The 20,447-nt window shown below is 43.4% G+C and overlaps 2 protein-coding genes across 3 annotated transcripts in view; both read right to left on the bottom strand.

Annotated features, from left to right (window-relative positions):
• Positions 1-20,447, bottom strand: part of SIK2 (salt inducible kinase 2) — a 129,716-nt gene that overhangs the window by 8,769 nt on the left and 100,500 nt on the right. For both annotated transcript variants that reach the window (XM_008020819.3, XM_008020820.3), the window contains 7 exons: positions 19,327-19,547; positions 17,292-17,444; positions 10,019-10,183; positions 1,990-2,218; positions 1,227-1,511; positions 927-1,090; positions 46-156 (listed from right to left, as the gene is read on the bottom strand). In XM_008020819.3, the coding sequence (XP_008019010.3) occupies positions 46-156; positions 927-1,090; positions 1,227-1,511; positions 1,990-2,218; positions 10,019-10,183; positions 17,292-17,444; positions 19,327-19,547 (1,328 nt within the window). The remainder of the gene's footprint in view (positions 1-45; positions 157-926; positions 1,091-1,226; positions 1,512-1,989; positions 2,219-10,018; positions 10,184-17,291; positions 17,445-19,326; positions 19,548-20,447) is intronic.
• Positions 4,364-5,312, bottom strand: LOC119626579 (large ribosomal subunit protein eL39-like). Its single transcript, XM_038005234.2, has one exon. It carries the CDS (start codon positions 4,850-4,852, stop codon positions 4,604-4,606), a length of 249 nt encoding a protein of 82 aa, XP_037861162.1. The 5' UTR covers positions 4,853-5,312; the 3' UTR covers positions 4,364-4,603.

The raw sequence follows: 20,447 nt of genomic DNA, 5'->3' as shown, positions 1-20,447 counted from the left end.
CATTCCGGATGAGCAGAGTGAGGTGGACTCGCAAGGAGAACCCACCTGGAGCCTGTGCTGCAGGTACTGGGTCTCCAGGCTCTGCCGTGGGGACAGCTGGGGATGCACGCTGGCAGGGAGAGTGGAGACGCTTTCCTGCGGTGGAGAAACTTCCTCCTGAGGAGCAAGGGGGTGGAAACAATTTTCACCAATTCCCCATGGGGAAAAACAACTCAGTTCTTAGCTGAAGCACCTTTGCAAATGTCCAAAAGGAATTCCAACTCCATTAAGACTTACTAATACGCAAAGCTTTTACGGAGCCAGTAGGCTGAGGGCTCCTTACTCTGTCGAACATTTATGCATGTATTATCTCTAGTTAACAACTACCTAGTCAGTACTAGAGCAAAGGCTCTGGGTGTCGCCAGGAGGCCATGGCCTTCACGTGGGCCTTGAACTATAATCCTCTTGGGTGCACTGAAAATACGCTCAAAAAAAAAAAAAAATCGGATAAGTAGCAGTATTTATTGTATTTTTAGTATGAATAATCTACTTGTAATATTTACTAAAGTGATACCACATCAAAAGTAGTGGTGAGAAGCTTCTCATTTGGGTGCAGTTCATTATTCTTCATTTGTGCATGTGTGGTGGAGGAAGGGGAGTTCAAGGGTGACTGTAAGAGGTCACTCATCTATACTCTGCCCTGTGAGCCAAAAACAGCTTAAGAGTCTCCAGGCCTCCATCTGGTATTGATCACTTGGAAGCAGTGTGGATGGGTTGAACCCGTCAGTGGCAGGTGGCAGCAACAAGGCAAAGAAGCTGTGGCTTTTCCCAAAGAACCTGTTTGCTCCAGGACTGGAGGAAATCCTCTAAGTGAAAATGACCATCTTCAGGACCAACTCACACCTCATCCTCACACAGTCACTGAGGGAAGGGCCCAAGGTACCCACCTGAGGACAGCTGCTAGTAAGGTCCTGGAGCTGAGGAGCCGCCGGTGCCAGGTTAGGGTCCGCCTCTGGTCCTATTTGTTCATACAGCAACTGCACTTTGTTCAACTCTAGAATTCCTTTGGTTCTAGCCAGATTCTGAAGATGTTGTCTAAATGCTACAATTCCTGAAAGAAAGCCCCAAGACCAAACAGTTTAACTAAAATACGAGGCCTTTCGGTGACCACAGGTGATCACACTAACATGGCAAGAAACTGCCCTCCTATGACGCGAGTTTCAAAAGGCAGAGGAGGAAGTGCTCACCCTGGGTGAGGGAGGTATCCGATGCTCTGCGGCCCTCTCTGAAGCTCACTGGAGACCTGTTGTGGACCTCTCGTTTCTGGGAGCTCAGAGCCTGCATGGCTGGGTTGGTGGGTCTCAGGCTTATGAAGGGAGATGTCATGCGGGGTGAGGGCTGATTGGCTAACATGATGTCCTTAAGGGAAGGGTTGTCCTCCAGAAAGTTCAGGTCCCTCTGAACAGACCCCATATCATACTCCGAGTCCACACTGTCAAGGGAGGGGCTGTCATTCATGGAGAAAACTTTCCCTTTAAGAGAAAACAGAACAGATAAAACCAACAGCAATAGCATCTTCTTGGAACATAGGGTACAAAGCATAACCAGCTTGAGACTTGACAGCTACCATGTCCTTAATCTCCAATCAAAACATCTTTTCAGATGTTTACTTTTTACTGGCCAATTTAGTCATCTTCAAGGTTAGTGGGGAGAACACTCCAGAAGTGGCATCTGTAAGATCACAGCCAGTCCTAAAGAGCCAGAGTCCCTGATGAATCATGTGGCACCCATATGAATCCTGGGGACTATGGGAGCCAACTCTGAGACGTTTCAATTCACCTTTGATAGCTGCTGCCAGGCTGCATCTGCAACGCCTGCTGAATCTGCTCCATAAAGGAATAAGCTATCGATTCAATTTTAGGAGTTGGCTGGCATCATGACCACTGGCTGGCGATTGGAGTATGAGATGATGCCATGAAGACTTAAGCTAGTGTCGCTCCTCTACCGTACCTGCTCCAGGCATCACGACCAGTTGATTGGTCACTTCTGACAGAGTGTGCCGTCTCTGCCCGCTGCGTGTGGACTGAAATGCCTCAAAGGCATGAGCGGGGTCTTCCTCAGCCTCTCCTTCTGTCTCCAGCCCTTCGTCAATGGAGGTCTCCATCATGTTGCTGGGCAGTGACTGGCATCCCTTCCGCACCAGGACAGGAGGCACAGGGTCAAGCAGACAGCCATTGACCTAAACGCCAGGGGAGAGAGGAAACTCAGTTTCTGCACTGCTGAGACAGAAAAATCCACAAAGGAAAACATGTCAAGACTTGTGGCAAACTAGAAATTAAGTAAAATATTTAAAGATGCACATATTTATTATGAATGACAATACATAGATTAGAAGTGAAGGCAAGTCAACTGCAGGACTCAGAGAGAGACAGAAGCCCGTGATGACCTGAACTGGCACTGCTGCCCAGGTTTCTCTGAGTCATCATTATTACAATAAACAACTTTTTTAGTGGTTTCCAGAAGAACAGGGGTATATTAGTTTGAGGCCTACCGGTTATTTTTCTTTTAAATAAGGGAAATGAAGAGGGGGAAGATGAGTTTTTTTTTTTTTTTAAACTATACGGCTCACTGCTAAAAAAAAAAAGGGGGGGGTAGTCACCTTTTCAACCATAAACATACTGGAAGGTTTTAGGAAGACTTTTATGTTCATAATTTAAGTACCTGCCTGTTTGATCTAGTCTTTAATTGGTTCTATATGCCTGAGGAATGGAAAGTAAGAATTCTATATAGACAGACTGATACCACAAAAAGGATTGAAAAAAAATTCAAATGGCAGACGGCCAAAGCCTTCCATTGTAGAACAACAAATGGCTCACTGGCCCAAAATTCCAGCAAAGGCTAATAAGCCCCAGGGCACTGAATTCTGTCTCCTCCAGCAACATATACGTTATCGATGGTTCCTATCCCACAGGGGTGAGCGCGGCACGGCTCCCTGCAAGCACTGGCCCTTCCCATGCAGTTGCCACGCAAACCGCCTAATGGCAGGCAGAACAGCACACCGGCGGCAGGGTGGGAGTGGGGGGGGTTTGTGGTTGCAAGTTCTGGCTGGAAAGGCCCCTGTGAGGAGGTAATTATTTACCTCATTACCTTAACTATTCCCCCGTGGAAATCAATCTATTTTCTCCTATGAATAGCTGCTCAGGAACAGCCAGTAATAAGACGCTTCATTCTGAGCAGTACTTTCACCTGGAAAACACTGGTTAGAGCTGCTGTTTCCTTTGGAAGCAGGAGAAGCTCATGTATGTGAGAGGTGGCGTGGGGTTTCCCTTTGCCAGACACACAGGAAACTTTCCTCTTACGACAGCCAATCTGAAGGCGCGGCGAGGCCCTTTATTTGGAGAAGGAGACTCGGGTGACTCAGATCTTTGTTTGCTGCAGGGAGGGGAAGGTTATTCCATAAAATCCATTCTGGGCTATAGCCCTCACTCGGGTAAGGTGGCTAATGCATTACAGGGTTTTAAAGTGATGAGTGGTCATTTAAAAGGAAGAGTGGCAAATGCTTCCTTTCCACATTGGCCAACCTTCCCCATGGCAACAGAAAGCAAAACTCTGAAACCTGGCCAGCAACTCTTACTCTCTCCTTGGTCCTTCCCCAGATAAACTTTCCTTTCTGACTAAACTTAATAGTTTCCTTACAAGAAAGAATGGCTGTTTGAGAACTTATATTCATACCTCTAAGCTCCTTAACTCTCTACTAATACAATTTTCTAAAACTAGCCAAGAATGGTTTAGAAATGAATAAGGCAACAGAGAAAAGAAGATCATTAAGTAATTATCTATTGAGCATCCTTATACTTACGGCCTCCGTCAAAAGACATTTCTTATAGGATAAGCCATACAAGTAGGCTCTTTTTTTTTTCCTTCAATTTTTAAGTTCCAGGGTCCATGTGCAGGATGTGCAGGTTTGTTACATGGTAAACGTGTGCCATGGTGGTTTGCTGCACCTATCAACCCATCACCTAGGTATTACGCCCCGCATGCATCAGCTATTCTTCCTGATGCTCTCCCTCCCCTCACCCCCAATAGGCCCCAGTGTGTGCTGTTCCCCTCATGTGTCCATTCTACCCCTACTTATAAGTGAGAACATGTGGTGTTTGGTTTTCTGTTCAGCTGAGGATAATGGCTTCCAGCTCCATTCATGTCCCTGCAAAGGACATGTTCTCATTCCTTTCTATGGCTGCATAGTATTGGTGTACCTGTACCACATTTTCTTTATCCAGTCTATCACTGATGGGTATTTGGGTGGATTCCATGTCTTTGCTGTTGTGAACAGTGCTGCAACGAACAGACTCGTGCATGTATCTTTATAATAGAATGATTTATATTCCTTTAGGTATATACCCAGTAATGGGATTGCTGGGTCAAATGGTATTTCTTTTTTTTTTTGAAATGAAAGGCCTCACATATTTATTACTGAACCCAGCCAACCAACGCATTCATAATAGATTCAGAGAGGAAAATATGTCGAACTCTCCAGAGAGTGGTGACATTTTCAGTTTGATATGGTAATGTGATCATGACCTTCAGACAGCACAAATATATGTGCCATCTCATGTGCAATTCCTTATAGACCCAGCTTGGTTCTTCTCCAGTGTCTCTTTTTGGAGTTGTACCTTATTTTATTTCCAGTTTTCATCCGAATCCACTGGGGAATGGGACGATTTTGTTTCTGTTTCTTGGCCAGGAATCGCTTAATCCGGAAAGTCTTGTGAGAAGACATGGTGAGAAGCGGAGGCAAGAACACACCACGATGGCGGAGAAAGGAAAAGAGGGCTGGTATTTCTGCTTCTAGATCCTTGAGGAATCGCCACATTGTCTTCCACAATGGCTGAACTAATTTACACCCCCACCAACAGTGTAAAAGTGTTCCTTTCTCTCCACAACCAGGCCAATATCTGTTGTTCCTAACTTTTTAATAATTGCCATTCTGACTGGCATGAGATAGTATCTCATTGTGGGTTTGATTTGCATTTCTCTAATGATCAGTGATGCTGAGCTTTTTTTCATATGTTTGTTGGCTGCATGAGTGTCTTCTTTTCAGAAGTGTCTGTTCTTGTCCTTTGCCTACTTTTTAATGGTTTTTTTTCTTGTAAATTTGTTTAAGTTCCTTATAGACTGGATATTAGACCTTTGTCGGATGGATAGATTGCAAAAATGTTCTCTCATTCTGTGGGTTGTCTGTTCAGTGTTTCTTTTCATGCAGGTTCTTTTTTTATCCTTAATGTTTTTACTGAGTCACACAAAACACCCGGCAGTACCCCTGAATTTATGGTTTTACTTAAATTGTCAGTTTATACATTTATTTTCTCATCTAGACTACAAGAGGAATTATGTCTTTTATTACAAAATATTTGCTGAGTTCAATTTTATCCTGGGACAGCTAGAAAACAATGACTTGATTTTTCATTGATTTGATTTTTCTTTTTCTTTTCTCTTTTTCTGGTGAGACAGTCTCACTCTGTCGCCGAGGCTGGAGTGCAGTGGTGCAATCTCGGCTCACTGCAACCTCCAACTCGCGGGTTTAAGCGATTCTCCTGCCTCAGCCTCCTGAGTAGCTGGGATTACAGGTATGCACCACCATGCCTGGTTAATTTTTGTATTTTTAGTAGAGCTGGGGTTTTGCCATGTTGGCCAGGCTTTTCTTAAACTCTTGACCTCAGGTGATCCACCCAGCCTCCCAAAGTGCTGGGATTACAGGCGTGAGCCACTGCACCTGGCCAGATGTATATCCTTTTCAGAACTTGTATGTACTGCCTTTGTCATGAAAAAAGTTATTAAAAATGTAAGTAGACACGAAACACCTCCACTATATCTGCATTTTCAGGGTTTACCCTCACAGTTTCCTTCTGCTATCCAGCTATGAAGGGGGTAATTCGGAAAATCCTTTTATTACATTTCAAATAAAAATGCTAAAAATGGACCGGGCATGGTGGCTCATGCCTGTAATCCCAGTACTTTGGAAGGCCAAGTGGGCGGGTCACCTGAGGTCAGGAGTTCGAGACCAGGTTGGCCAACATGGCAAAACCCCATCTCTACTAAAAGTACAAAACTTAGCTGGGCGTGGTGGTGGGTGCCTGTAGTCCCAGTTACTCGGGAGTCTGAGGCAAGAGAATCGCTTGAACCCGGCGGGTGGACGTTGCAGTAAGATGAGATCGCTCTACTGCACTCCAGCCTGGTTGACAAGAGTGATACTCCATCTCAAAAAAAAAAAAAAAAAAAAGCTAAAAATGACTCAAGTGTATAAAAAATTCCTTATTAAAAGGAGATTTATTCTGCAGAGTTTATGCATCTGCCCTCCCATATGGCCCCCATGTCACCTGTGGATCTCAGTTCCTGTTTGGAGCACCTGATTCAACCATTCTTATCTAGAGTTGGGCGACCATCTCAGAAAGGCAGTATTTTTTTGAAGCTGCAAATCAAAGTTTCCATTCAGACTCCCTAAGGGATTTTACTGACAGTTTTAAGCACTGAAGATTTCTGAGAGGGAAGGAGAGCTGAAGTCTCTTTGAGATGCACAATACCTGTCCCCAGTTGAGAGGAGAAATGCAAGTATCACTACACGCAGCTATGAAGCATCAATCAGAAAACAACAAATGGGTGTTACAGTAAATTCACACAAGGCAGTCTCAATAAAAAGGGAACCATGTCTCTGATAGTTTTTCTGTGTATGTGTGCACTTACTTATGGGCCCCAAGAAAGAGGTCCTAGGGAGGGAAGAGGGACAAGCATTTTCACTGACATAAATAAAATGGTCCACAAAGAAGCCCGGAGCATGTCTATGGCCTGGCTGAGTGCCACCGTGGCATTGTCAGTGTGGGTGGCCAGCTCCAGCGTGGCACTGCTCTTCCTACAAATGCGAATATACCATCTAGCTCCTGTCTGTATCTTCTGCAAAATCATTCATTTCCTGCCTGTTTCCTGGTTACAGTAACAATCACAAGCTTTAAAAATAGCTTGCCCTACATAATACAGCAGTCAGTGCCCGAGCTGTGTTTTAGGCCTGATGCCCTCACACATAAGCCTTGAGTCAACTGCATTTTAATTCTTTTGAGGGAATTACATCTTTAAAATAAATGAATGATGCTGCCTTAATTGATGTCTAAATTTCTGAGTGGGTCTATAGTAGCAACCACGGGCAGAGAAGAAAGACTGCCCCCAGGCAGTGGACTCGTCCTCAGGGGCCCAGACACTAAATCCTTTAGGTCAGCAACTCAGCTCAACACCGGCTTGTGGCAGCCTTGCACTGAGCTGCCTGCTGTGGGTTACGCTTGTCTGAACTCATGGTCGGCCTTCTTGAATCTGCCCTGCCTTTAGTTCCCCATTTCTGAAAACAGCTGTCACCCTCCATCTAGGCTCAAAATCTTGTTATTGGTTTGGTCTTCTCCCTAGACCTTAATATTCTATCAATTTTATCTGCACCATCTCATTTCTACCGTCTCCTCCCCTCCAGGTTCATGGTCACTATCATCGCCTCCCTCCTGGACACGGGCTCTAACCTGTCTTCCTGGTCACGTTTCTCCCCTGCACCGGAGCACACAGCGATATGCAGGCTAACTTTCTGATGTGCAACACGGATCCCAGAGCTTCCTCGCTCAAATATCTTCAGCGGTTTCCTACTCCCCGAACAATTGTGCCTTCAGTTGTTTCAACTGATACCAAAACCTATCCCCATATTGAAAGCACTTGCTTAGGGGAAACATCTAAATTTCTTGGCTTGCCATTCAATGCTAACCTCCTCCATCTTTATTTCACACAGCTTCCCTGCATGTGCCCTTTTCCTCAGACCATCTGAACCCCTCTCTACGGAGATGGACTTAGGCTTCCCTAGTACTTGCTTTTTCCAGTCTTGCCTCCACTGTAGACATCACCCCCCACCCCCGGTTTCCAGCCACCTGTCTGGGGTCTACCCGCCTCTCGATCCCCAGTTCTGATCATTAAACCGGACCTTCCTGATCAAACAGCTAAAAGCAACTCCCCCTGCCTCTTTCTAGTCTCGTTTTGATTTATACTTCCTTAAGGGACCGATCATATTTTATCTTTTTATTTTATTATTTTTTTTGAGGTACAGTCTAGCACTGTCACCTGGACTGGCATGCAATGGCATAATCTTGGCTCACTGCAACCTCCACCTCCTGGGTTCAAGCAATTATTTTGCCTCAGCCTCCTGTGTAGCTAGGATTACAGGTGCCCGCAACCTCGCCCAGCTAATTTTTGTATTTTTAGTAGAGACGGAGTTTCGCCATGTTGGCCACCCTGGTCTTGAATTCCTGACCTCATGATCCGTCCGCCTCAGCCTCCCAAAGTGCTGAGGTTACAGGCGTAAGCCACCGCGCCTGGCCCATATTTTATCTTTTATCAATTTACTCAGTACCTGCCACGCCATCTTTTTTTTTTTTTTTTTTTTTTTTTTTTTTTGAGACGGAGTCTCGCTCTGTCACCCAGGCTGGAGTGCAGTGGCGCAATCTCGGCTCACTGCAAGCTCCGCCTCCCGGGTTCACGCCATTCTCCTGCCTCAGCCTCCCGAGTAGCTGGGACTACAGGCGCCCGCCACTGCGCCCGGCTAATTTTTTTCTATTTTTTAGTAGAGACGGGGTTTCACCATGGTCTCGATCTCCTGACCTTGTGATCCGCCCGCCTCGGCCTCCCAAAGTGCTGGGATTACAGGCGTGAGCCACCGCGCCCGGCCAACGCCATCTTTTAGTATGTATAATGTTTCTTCTGCTAGACTATAGTGAACTCTGAGAGACAGAGTTCGTGTCTCACTCATCTTTTTATTACCTAAAGAGGCTAAAAATACAGGAAACCAATATTTATTGAGTATCTATAATCTGTCCCAAACCTCACACACATTATCTCAATTAATCATCATAACAGTCTCATAAAGTTGGTGTTCTCATTTTATACAAGAGAAAACTGAGATTCAAAGAGTTCTGTTATGTGGCCCAAGTTCACACTAAGAGGAGGTCTATTTTGAACATGCTCCAAGACCTATGTTATCTATGACACTCTCCTACCCATTATTATGATCTTCTGTACATTGCTTATGCTAAGTACATATAATACACACTGGAAGTTAAAGAAACATCCATGAATGAGAAAAGCTGTCATCTTCCGTATCCTAAATGCCAACTTCATTCTGCACACTAACTTTTATTTTTATTAATTAATTAAGTTTTTGAGATGGAGTCTCACTCTGTCACCCAGGCTGGAGTGTGGTGCTGCGATCTCGGCTTACTCACTGCAACCTCGGCCTCCTGGGCTCAAGCCATTCTAGTGCCTCAGCCTCCTGAGTAGCTTGGATTACAGGTGTGTGCCACCATGTCTGGCTAATTTTTTGTATTTTAGTAGAGATGGAGTTTCACCATGTTGCCCAAGGTGGTCTGGAACTCCGGAGCTCTGGCAATCTGCCCGCCTCAGCCTCTCAAAGTGCTGGGATTATAGGCTTGAGCCACCACACCTGGCCCAGCACACTAACTTTTAAACACTTCCAAATTAGACAAAACAACATGTATAACTGATCACAAAAGATGGCCCATCGTTCTGTACCTGAGGTACCCTATGCAGAAGAGCGGCAATAGCAATCAAATAAAGCCCAATTTGGCATGAAAGTTAATTTTTTTGTTTTCAGCATTAATTTGTTAGGGAAAAAAAAAACAAATCAAAAATACTCCCAAACACTTGTGAGAGATCTGGAAACTTGAAGAGAGAAGGAATTAGTGAAGGAGGGAGAAAGATGAGGAGGACTTTTCAGAAGTCCACGAGGTCTGACAAATTACGTAATGGTCATAATGGTCACAATGATAAACACTGACAAGAGTTGAACCTGGACACTGTTCTTAGGTTTTTCTCCACAAAAGCATCACTCCTGAGTGACTTAAGGAAATGATAACGTTCAATAAAGCCAAAGTAAAACACTTGTGGACCAAACTGAAATCTCTCGCCACACTGCCAGTTCCGAGACTCTCAAACACAGCCGTACCTTTGGAGTGTCCACACACTCTTCTTCCATGAATGCAGCTTCTGCCTGACAGCCAGATGCCGGAAATGAAAAGGCCTCCACGTTGGATGCCTGGGGCAGGAGGGCAGATCGCAGCAGCCTCATGTTCGGTGAATGCATGGTCACTGGGAGCCCTACAGTCTGTGCCTGTAAATATGGCAAGAACAGACAGTTTGGGAACATGAATACCTTCTCTATAAATACACAAAGTTCTAAGAATAAAATAATTCTTCCTGTGGCAATTAAAGACTGAATATTTATTTATTGGAAACTCCAGAAAGACTTGGTGAAATATGCGTATGGTGCAGGCAGCGGTCTGAAGCAGACTCAGCAATCAGTTCCTCTGAAAGAGGTTGTACAGAATTTCAGTTCTGCCTCATGAGGGGATGCTTGACTTTCACACAGGTGACAAGAAAGCTAGCTTTTGTGAGGAATCAAGAATGCTCCTCGTTTCAATTCAACAAACATATTTATCGCTTTCTTTAAATATAATACTTACCAGACAGATAAAGAATAGAAAAATCCTAGGAGCTCAAAATTAAACCAGGGACAGATATATACACACCCACAAGTAACTACAACACAAGGGACGCTGGAGTCAGTGCTATGTCTCTGTCTGCCCTACCCACCTTTTTGGTGTAGGTGAGATGGTATGTATTTATTGGTAAGGGTGTATGCGAAGAGGAAGAAAGAGAAGCAGCAGTCACGTGGGGTGACAGGAACATCTTCCTTCCTTTAAGGAGATGCACAGCCTGGACTCAGCCTGCTGGCCCAGTGGAAGGAGAGGCGTTTACTGCAAGCTATGTTTTTGAAGTCAACCCACTATAGAAAGCTCCTGATGGTTTGAAGTCTGTTCTCATGTCTCCTTTGTTAACTACTCTAGGGAAACAAGCATTACAAATGCTTCTTTTAAAAAATCATTTAAGGCCAGGCGCAGTGGCTCATGCCTGTAATCCCAGCACTTTGAGAGGCCGAGGCAGGTGGATCATGAGGTCAGGAGATTGAGACCATCCTGGCTAACACGGTGAAACCCCATCTCTACTAAAAATACAAAAAAAAAAAAAAAATTAGCCTGGCGTGGTGGTGGATGCCTGTAGTCTCAGCTACTCAGGAGGCTGAGGCAGGAGAATGGTGTGAAACCAGGAGGCGGAGCTTGCAGTGAGCCGAGATCATGCCAGTGCACTCCAGCCTGGGCAACAGAGCGAGACTCTGTCTCAAAAAAAAAAAAGAAAAAGAAAAAAAAAAAAGAAAAAAAAATCATTTAAAAGAGAATCTTTCCTTATGACAATTGGCAAAGACTGATTTTAAAGATGAAGCTGCTGAATGATCCTTTCATCACCATCCCTTCAAAACTACCGGAATAATTTATTAGATGTGTTTTAAATATAACAGGCACTGCACCACATCTGAGAAAACAATCATCATACTAGACTATGAAAGGCAGAAGGATGGCCTATATTTTTCCAGCTATAGTTATTTCAAGGGCTATAGGATGGTGAATTTTAAATTCAGACAAATCAAAGGGACAAATGGTATGAGATTGTAGCTTCTCCTCTCCCAAGACCTGAGTTTGATTCCTGGCTCCATCACCTACAAATTGTATGACCTTAATCAAGTTTCCTTACTTCTCTGAAACTTACCTTCTTCAACTGTGAGAGCACAATGCCAACTTCTCAGTGAAGTCAGGACTGTAAAAGGTAACATGCAATGTCCTTAACTCAGTAACATTAATTTCTCCTTTCCCCTTCTTCCTAAAGCCTCCGAATGATCACAAGAATATAAGAATTAGACTGTACAATGAATGCAGTCTCGTTCTCAAATACTAACGGTTCCCAGTTAGAATCTCGGATTGATGCTTTTCAAGGATGGGGGCGTATGTTAGAAATATACTTTATATTTGAATATACTCTGAATATATTTTCAACATACTTTATCTTTGGTATATTCCAATATTAATATCATTGGCTATACTGTATAAGATAAAGAATAAAGTAGCATTAGCAAAGTGTCAGAATGTTCTGGATGCCCCAAAACAAACAAATACACAACTGCACACTATTCAGAGTGTGATAATGAGATAGCTTTCCTTGTATTGTCACTCCTCAAGTTTATATTCTGTGCTACTTCTGAGGTTAAACAACGTTTTCCTTTCAAATATCAGGCATTTAAATTATCTAGCTACTATGTAAAATTTTTATCTAGTCACTATGTAAAATTTACACTCCCCACTAAAGTATATTTGCTACATTCTTCTTACCCCCATCATTAGCTTTTCAATCAAAGGATAAAACTGAAGAATTGATTTCTACTTCCCAGCTTTATTAGACTGCTCCTTCTTTATGAAGGTAGTCTAAATCATTAGGGCGAAGCATGACCGAGGGTGCCGTATGGAATTGAGATGCCCATGCACTAACTATGACACGCTGCTCCGCCCCTGACTCCCACTAGCTTGGACGCTTTAAATGGCCAGACGGTGCTGTGCCAGACCAAGCGTAGCACACTGTCCTTGACAGCATTCACACCCGACCTTGACAGCATTCACACCCGACTTTGACAGCATTCACACCTGACCTGGACTACTACAACTGACTGTGGACTCGGTTAGAGGAATAACAGATAGCATCAAGGAATAACGCTTTTTGTTGTGACAATCACTTCCTAGGAAATATGGTGGGTTTTAGGAGTCTTATGATCACTGAGGGGACTAAAGGAGTCTTTTTGGAACAACAGAGGGTATAAATATACAAACAGCATGCGCAGCATTGCACAGTTGATTTGCAAATATTAAATAAATAGATGGTCAATTAATAACCCAAGAAGCAGATATTATCAAGATATTCTTTAAGAGTGTCAATACTCAATGATTATGCCCAACCAATTGTGATCACTCTTTAGACCACGTTTATTGCTTTTAATCTCTTCTTTGGACTTTGTGCTTTCCAGAACCATTAAAATGAAAATAATGTTCTTTCCTATGGGAAACTCATTACTATTCCAATAGGCAAGTATTTGTTATGACCTGAATTGTGTCCTGCCAAAATTCACAAGTTGAGCCACTAATATCTGGAGACAGGGCCTTGAAGAAGGTAACTATGGTTAAATGAGGTCCAAAGGGTGGGGCCCTGAGCCCACACAGCAGGTGTCCTTGTAAGACGAGGGAGACACCAGAGATCTTTCTCTCCACACTTGCGCAGAGAAAAGAAGTCAGTGAAAAGACAGCCAGCTACAAGCTAAGAAGACAGGCCTCACCAGATAGCACCCCTCATGGCACCCTCATCCTGATTTCCAGCCTCCCGAACTATGAGACAATAATTTCCGTTGTTTAAGCCACTAGGTCTGCGGTATTTTGTTATGGCAGCCCTAGTAAACAGGCACAACCTGTTGTGAAGGGCAACCTCTAAACAGTAATTAAAGAATTGAAGGTGATTGTTTTACTCTTGTTTGTTTACAGCTGATGGAAACTTGCAGTGGAAGGACTCTTAAAAACTAGTGGTTAGGCCAGGTGTGGTGGCTCACTAATTGTGTGACCTTCATCAGGTCCTGCAATCCCAACACTCTGGGAGGCCACGGTAGGAGGATTACTTGAGCCCAGGAATTTGAGACCAGCCTAGGCAACATAGCAAGACCCTATCTCTACAAAAGATTAAAAAAATAGTTAGCTGGGCGTGGTGGCATGCACTTGTGGTTCCAGCTGCTTGGGAAGCTGAGGTGGGAGGATCACCTGAGCCCAGGAGGTTGAGGCTAAAGTGAGCTGTGATTGCCACTGTGCTCTGGCCTTGATGACACAGCAAGACCCCATCTCAAAAACAAAACCTCCCCTAAAATCCCACCAAAACTAGTGGTTAGAATGTATGAGACAAAGACGTGACATATTTTTTCTAAATAGTCTGAACTCAGTTAGATCTAATACTTCCTGCATGTTATACAGCAGACATAAGCACTCCAAATCTAAGATGGGAATCCCACTGTTGTCTAAATAATAATAATGGGTACTTTATTTTTTTTTTATGTTTTACTTTTTGGGACAGAGCCTCACTGTGTCGCCCAGACTGGAATGCAGTGGTGTGATCTCGGCTCACTGCAACCTCTGTCTCTTGGGTTCAAGCGATTTTCCTGCCTCAGCCTCCCGCATAGCTGGGATTATAGGCATGCACCACCATAACTGGCTAATTTTTGTATTTTTAGTAGAGATGGTGTTTCACCATGTTGCCCAGGCTGGTCTCAAATGCCTGGGCTCAAGCGAACTGCCCGCCTTAGCCTCCCAAAGTGCTAGGATTACGGGCGTGAGCAACCGTGCAAGGCCATAATGGGTATTTTGTAACTAGGCTATGAACTTCTTAAGGGGAGCGACTGTTTCCAGGGTACTTCTGAAGCCACAGTGGCTAGGACTGTGCCTGGCGTATAAGTGCTCTATTGGTTGAACTAAACTTCTGGTACAGGTTAACCAATTGTATCTTGGTAGCAATCTAATGAAGTATGTATTGCTGTTCCCATTCTGTATATAAGGGCACAGGAGCTCAGAGACGCTGACTCGCCTGAAGTCACTCAGCTTGGTGCGGAACCTGAGGTCTGCATGATTCCACGGCTCACGTTATCTTTGTATTGACTGGATCATGTTTCCTCAATTTCTTGCTGCTATATCAAGAAACAAGTGATTTGCCACTTCTTTAAAAAAAATTAGAACATCAAGGAATTAAAGTGAGAAGGCTTTACTAAAACTTTAGGCACATTTATATCCATAAAAACAGAAATCTATTTTTTAACAAGTTCAACACTAAAACTCAAAATGTGAAATCTCTGAGAGGAGGGGCCTGTTGCTCAGCATCCAGAAGGCTCTCAGGCAAGCGTGTGAATAAGCACTGAAGACTCCATTTGAAGTAGAAGCATTTTAGTTACACTAAGTAGGTTCCATTGAGACTTGGGTCAATGCATAAAGGACACAGAGTACTTGGTAATTAAAAAATTATTGAACATAAGAAGCCATGTTATGCATCTGAACCCTAAGCCAAATTAAATATAATTTGAGATATGCCGGGGAATTTGCTCATAGTCTAGACATGAAAGGATATCGTGTACAATAACATATGCACGTGCTCAGGAACAACTGTTTATATAACCCCTCACCACTCCCTCACTTGCGTAATGTTTAAGAAGAATAAAGAGACTTGGCAGGGAAAGCCTGCTGGACCTGGGGGCTTTCCAGCTTCCTATCCTTTTGTCTAGTGGCATTTGCAAGAAGGAAGGGGTTCCACTACATCTTAAGTGGTTTTCATTTTATCTCCTTCTTTCTGTCTTGAAAGCAACACCATTCAACTTAGAAGATTTCCAAGTGCTCAATGATACTCTAACTCAAGTATCTGGAACTATATTGATACATTATTTTACTCACATCTGTTATCAATACTCACTTTTTTTTTTTTTTTTTTGAGACAGAGTCTCACTCTGTCACCCAGGCTGGAGTGCAGTGGCGGGATCTTGGCTCACTGCAACCTCTGCCTCCCAGGTTCTAGTGATTCTCCTGCCTCAGCCTCCTGAGTAGCTGGGACTACAAGCGCGCGCTGCCACGCCCGGCTAATTTTTAGATTTTTAGTAGAGACGGGGTTTCACCATGTTGGCCAGGATGGTCTTGATCTCCTGACCTTGTGATCCACCCGCCTCGGCCTCCCAAAGTGCTGGGATTACAGGCGTGAGCCACCGCGCCCAGCCAATACTCTTATTTTATATATAAAGTATGTATAACAAAATATACCACTTACCTACTAAAATCAAGAAGATTTAATTTCCTTTTTTAAAACACACTCTGTAGATGCCAGTGCAAAATTTTATTATAATCCTGTAAATTTTGTAAAACTGCCAAAGAAATACAAAGTCAAAACTCTTCTGCCTTTATTTTTATTTTGAATAAAGGCAGTTACTCACAGAAGTGGACAGGAAAGTCAGTGGAGCATACTAACCAACGATTCATCTCAATCTCTACATGGACGATTCCCAAATTTCTAGCCCCAGCCTCTCTCCTCGGATCAAGATCCACATCTTCCTCATGAGCAACTGAGTTAATGCTACCCCTATTTTCTCAGGCTCTGGCTCAAGAACAGAGTCATCTCTAAGTCATGTTGTCCCTTCCTCCCCAATATTTATTTATTACTTTATATAACAAGCATTTACATAGCACTTACTATGTGCCAGGCAGATAGTATTTCACAAACATTAGCTATTTCACAGATATTAACTGATTTAATTGTCATAGCATTCTGTTATTATCCCCATTACACACTTGGGAAACCAAGGCACAAAAAGACCTTAAGAAACTTAAAATGTCACATAGCAGGAAGTGGTAGAATTTGGGATTTGCTCCAGGTGCTTCTAACCACCACGCTGAGCTGCATCTCTGAACCATTGCTAACTTCATACAGAGTCTACCTCTGAAATGGTTCTTATACTTGCCCCTTCTTTTCTGCTTCCAACAGTGCCATATTTAAGCCTTCGGTATTTCTCGTCTCTACTGTAACACTCTCCTAACTGCTCTCTCCAAATTTCTTCTTTTCTCTTCCTGACACATCCTTCATAATGCTACCAGATTAATTAGCCTAAAGCATGGATAGAATTATATCACTTTTCAGCTTAGCGGCCTTCAGTAGGTCCTTGTTGCTTACTGAATTGTAAGTAAACTCTTTACCTTGGCATTTAAAACTCTTCACAATAATGCCTCAGCTCACCACTCAAGTCCTCCCCATCTGTGAAGGTGTGTCTTACAAGCCGTTTCCCCTGTTCAGTTGTGCCCCTCTCTCCCCTGTCCCTGGCTCTGCTACAGCACTCATCTTTCCCTATTGTGAATGATGGTTGTTTACAATCTTGTCTTATTTCACTTCTATAGTGTGATGTCTCTGAGGGCAATGACTGTAGTTTATATATCCTACCCCCAACAGTGCCTAAGAATAGAAGCTCGCACATGGTAAATCTGTAATAAAAATTTGTTATATGGAATTGAATGTGAAAGCTAGTGACAAGTAATTCTCAACATTGTGAATGATGAAAAAGAGAAACACCTCTTTTAAAAAACTGCTTGAAATAAAGTTAACCCTTAAAAATGAGAAAGTGCTAAAACATTTGAGAATCTAGTGGATGGCAGGCAGAAACTCTACAGAAAAACAGAGTGTAGAGGGTGAAATCCTAACCCTGTGTATAATATGAAAAATCTGTCGAACATGTGAACAGGCACATGCACAGATAAGACTCTCAGCTAAGGGGGCATTACCTTGGCAACTGTTTGCTCAGCAATGGTACTAGGCCGACGCTGGCGGCCGTCAAGTCTCTGCTCCACTGGGAAACTGCTCCTATGTGATTTCAGGCGCTCCACCAACAAGAAATAAATGGCAGCAAAGTGGTTATAGCTCTTGTTCTGCAAAGACTGAAAGAAAAAACAAGTGGTAAAGGCAAAGAGCCGTAAAGACCAATGCAATGATCTATACATGCCTAAAAAAAAGCGGAAAGAAACGTGTGCTGTTAAAAACAGAGTGAAAAACAAAGTGTGTCTCAAGATGAAAGCTGCTCCAAAATTAAGACTGGAAGGCAGAAAACTTCAAGTCTCTAGTATTAATTTTTTTTTTTTTTGAGACGGAGTCTTGCTCTGTTGCCCAGGCTGGAGTGCAGTGGCCGGATCTCAGCTCACTGCAGGCTCCGCCTCCTGGGTTCTCGCCATTCTCCTGCCTCAGCCTCCTGAGTAGCTGGGACTACAGGCGCCCACCACTACGCCCGGCTAATTTTTTGTATTTTTTTTTTAGTAGAGACGGGGTTTCACCGTGTTAGCCAGGATGGTCTCGATCTCCTGACCTCGTGATCTGCCCGTCTTGGCCTCCCAAAGTGCTGGGATTACAGGCTTGAGCCACCGCGCCCGGCCTAGTATTAATTATATAAATGATGATCCCTTTAAATGGGTTGACCAGCCCTTTTACATGAACAAGATCCATTTATTTTTCTCCAGTCAGAGAAAATGCCATCATTATCTCATGTAGACATTCCCCAATGCTGCCACATGGCCCCATCTCATAGCTGTAACGGCGGTGTAAGGTCAGTTAGCAACCTGAGCTCGAGGCTCTAATTCCATGGCTCCAACACAAATCTGAACCATTGAAAACTCTGAAGTGAATGGTTAAAGTATGTGGAGAACTTTCTGATGATTATTTTGGGCTGGAGAATGGCATCTGGAAGCTAAATTGAGAGACACTATGTCTCTGTTCTTAGGTAATTTTTTCCTCTTGTTTTTGCAGTCCCACCCTCTTAAAACCTTGAAAATAAAGTTGCTTCCCAAATGTTCACATCTCCAGCCTGCCAGCTTTCCCAGATACTGAGGGAACAGAGAAACAACTGCTCCTTTGGCTTCTAATTCCACCTGACAGTCGGCATGGGTGCTGTGCAGGGCACCAGGATGCAGAGCCGTCTCAGCAAAAATCACAGGTCAGTGGAATTGCACGCCCAGCTACCGCTCTGGATGCACTTCAGGGACAAGTACAGGAAAACATCACTGAGCGCACAGTGAGCAAAGCAGGAGAGTCAGTTTGGTTTCACTTATGGCTACGTGGCAGGGCAAAGGCAGTACAGCATGGAGCCTTGGTCTTTCACAGCAAACAAGGCGGCATTTGATATTCTTGTTATGTTTCTTCCTCAAGAGCACTGTTTGCTTTTTTACTATTGTAGAAGTATTAGAAATATGTATATCCTATAAGTATGCTAACTATTTGAGGACAGAAATAAAAGCCAAGAGGAATTTTCCAGGTTCATGACCCTTCAGAGTTCTATGATCCCTAAATACTTCCAAATCAGGAGCCCACCTGTTTTTGCCTTCTTAGTTTCTCCAGTTCACAATCTAAATTCCCCGGCTTTCTTAAACCTGATACCTACCCTTCTTGTTTCCTGCTTGGCCCTTTGCCTAGCTGCACATTTATGTTCCATACAAACTAGTTAAATACCTATGTAAAACTTCATGTTTCATCTTGGAAGCAACTTTCTACCTTGTATTTGTTAAGCTTCCATCTTTGCCTTTTCTGACTCTTTTATAAATGCCTCCTCTCGAATGTTTTGGCAGATGGGGCAAAGAAAGGAATTTAAGATGCTGAATAAAAGTAAATATAAATAGAGTCTGATGTCATCAATAGGGAACACTGAACAGTATGCCTAGGCGCTGGGGATACATGTGCTAAAAGACCAGGATGACAGGTGTGAGTATGAAAGTTCAAGTAGCTAAGTGCAGTAGAACCCTGAAATACCTTTAGTCAAATCTCTGATCACTTTACCTCAATGGTTTTCTGCTGATCTATTCCAAGGCTGTGCATCAGTCGCAGAACCTGCTCATTAAACTCCCCGATGGATGGCTCATTTTCTTGCTCTTGTGGATACAGAACAGGTCTCTGAACAGGAACTTCTATGAGCATCCATTTATGCTCCCTGATTTGAGCTATGGTTAGCCGTTTGGATGGGTCTAGGACCAACATCCTTCGAATAAGGTGCTCGCAATCTATAGAAAACACAATGTTACAAAAGTCACATAAATCACCTTGCACTTCAGGGTTATTTGCTTGACTCGTGACTTTGTACAAGGGTGTTAATCTTTGTATCCTCTACTGGAAAGTGGAAGGTCAAATGAATAAATGAATACATGCAGGCTACTTATATTTGTCAAGCTAACGCGGTGAACAAATACCTAAGAAAAACAGGAGGGTGTAGGTCTATCAGATTCTGGGCTAAATGAAACTTTCTACTGAATTTCGCAACTGAAAATATCTAGAAACAGACTTTGACTTCCACCAAAGAAAATAAATAAGCCTCATTCCTAGAACAAGCAGACAGTAAATCGATTCTCAGTCATATCTAATGCTGATATACTAAGGCTATGTAAGCGAGGCAAAGAGCTCTCCAATGGGCTGCTGCTCTCCTCCATATCACTGTAGCGAGAAAAGTGTATGTAAAATATTACTTACTTCTGACTACACCAAGAAAACTGCACTGCTGCAACTTTGAGCACTAGCATATTCTCTGAGCTGACATGATGCTCTTCACTCACACATAAGCTAACCTCCTGTCACTATATGCCAGGCGCTGTGCTAAGTGCTTTACATAGATTATGCTTATTAACTATTATTATTATTATTGGAGACAGGGTCTCATTCTTGGTCAGGGTGCCCAGGATGGAGTGCAGTAATGCAATCACAGCTCACTGCAAGCAATCCTCCTGCCTCAGCTTCCTGAGTAGCTAGGACTACAGGTGCATGCCACCACAACAGGCTAATTGAAATTTTTTTTTTTTTTTTTGTAGAGACAGGGTCTTGCAATATTGTCCAGGCTGGTCTCCAACTCCTGGCCTTAACAGATCCTCCTGCCTTGGCCTCCCAAACCACTGGAATTACAGGTATAAACC

Source organism: Chlorocebus sabaeus, chromosome 1 (assembly GCF_047675955.1).
Source record: "Chlorocebus sabaeus isolate Y175 chromosome 1, mChlSab1.0.hap1, whole genome shotgun sequence".
Classification (NCBI taxonomy): domain Eukaryota; kingdom Metazoa; phylum Chordata; class Mammalia; order Primates; family Cercopithecidae; genus Chlorocebus; species Chlorocebus sabaeus.
This window is presented reverse-complemented; position numbering and strand designations above follow the sequence as displayed.

What these genes read in the sequence shown, in the direction of transcription:
- LOC119626579 (XM_038005234.2), bottom strand. Translation starts at nt 4,852, where the DNA reads ATGTGGCGATTCCTCAAGGATCTAGAAGCAGAAATACCAGCCCTCTTT.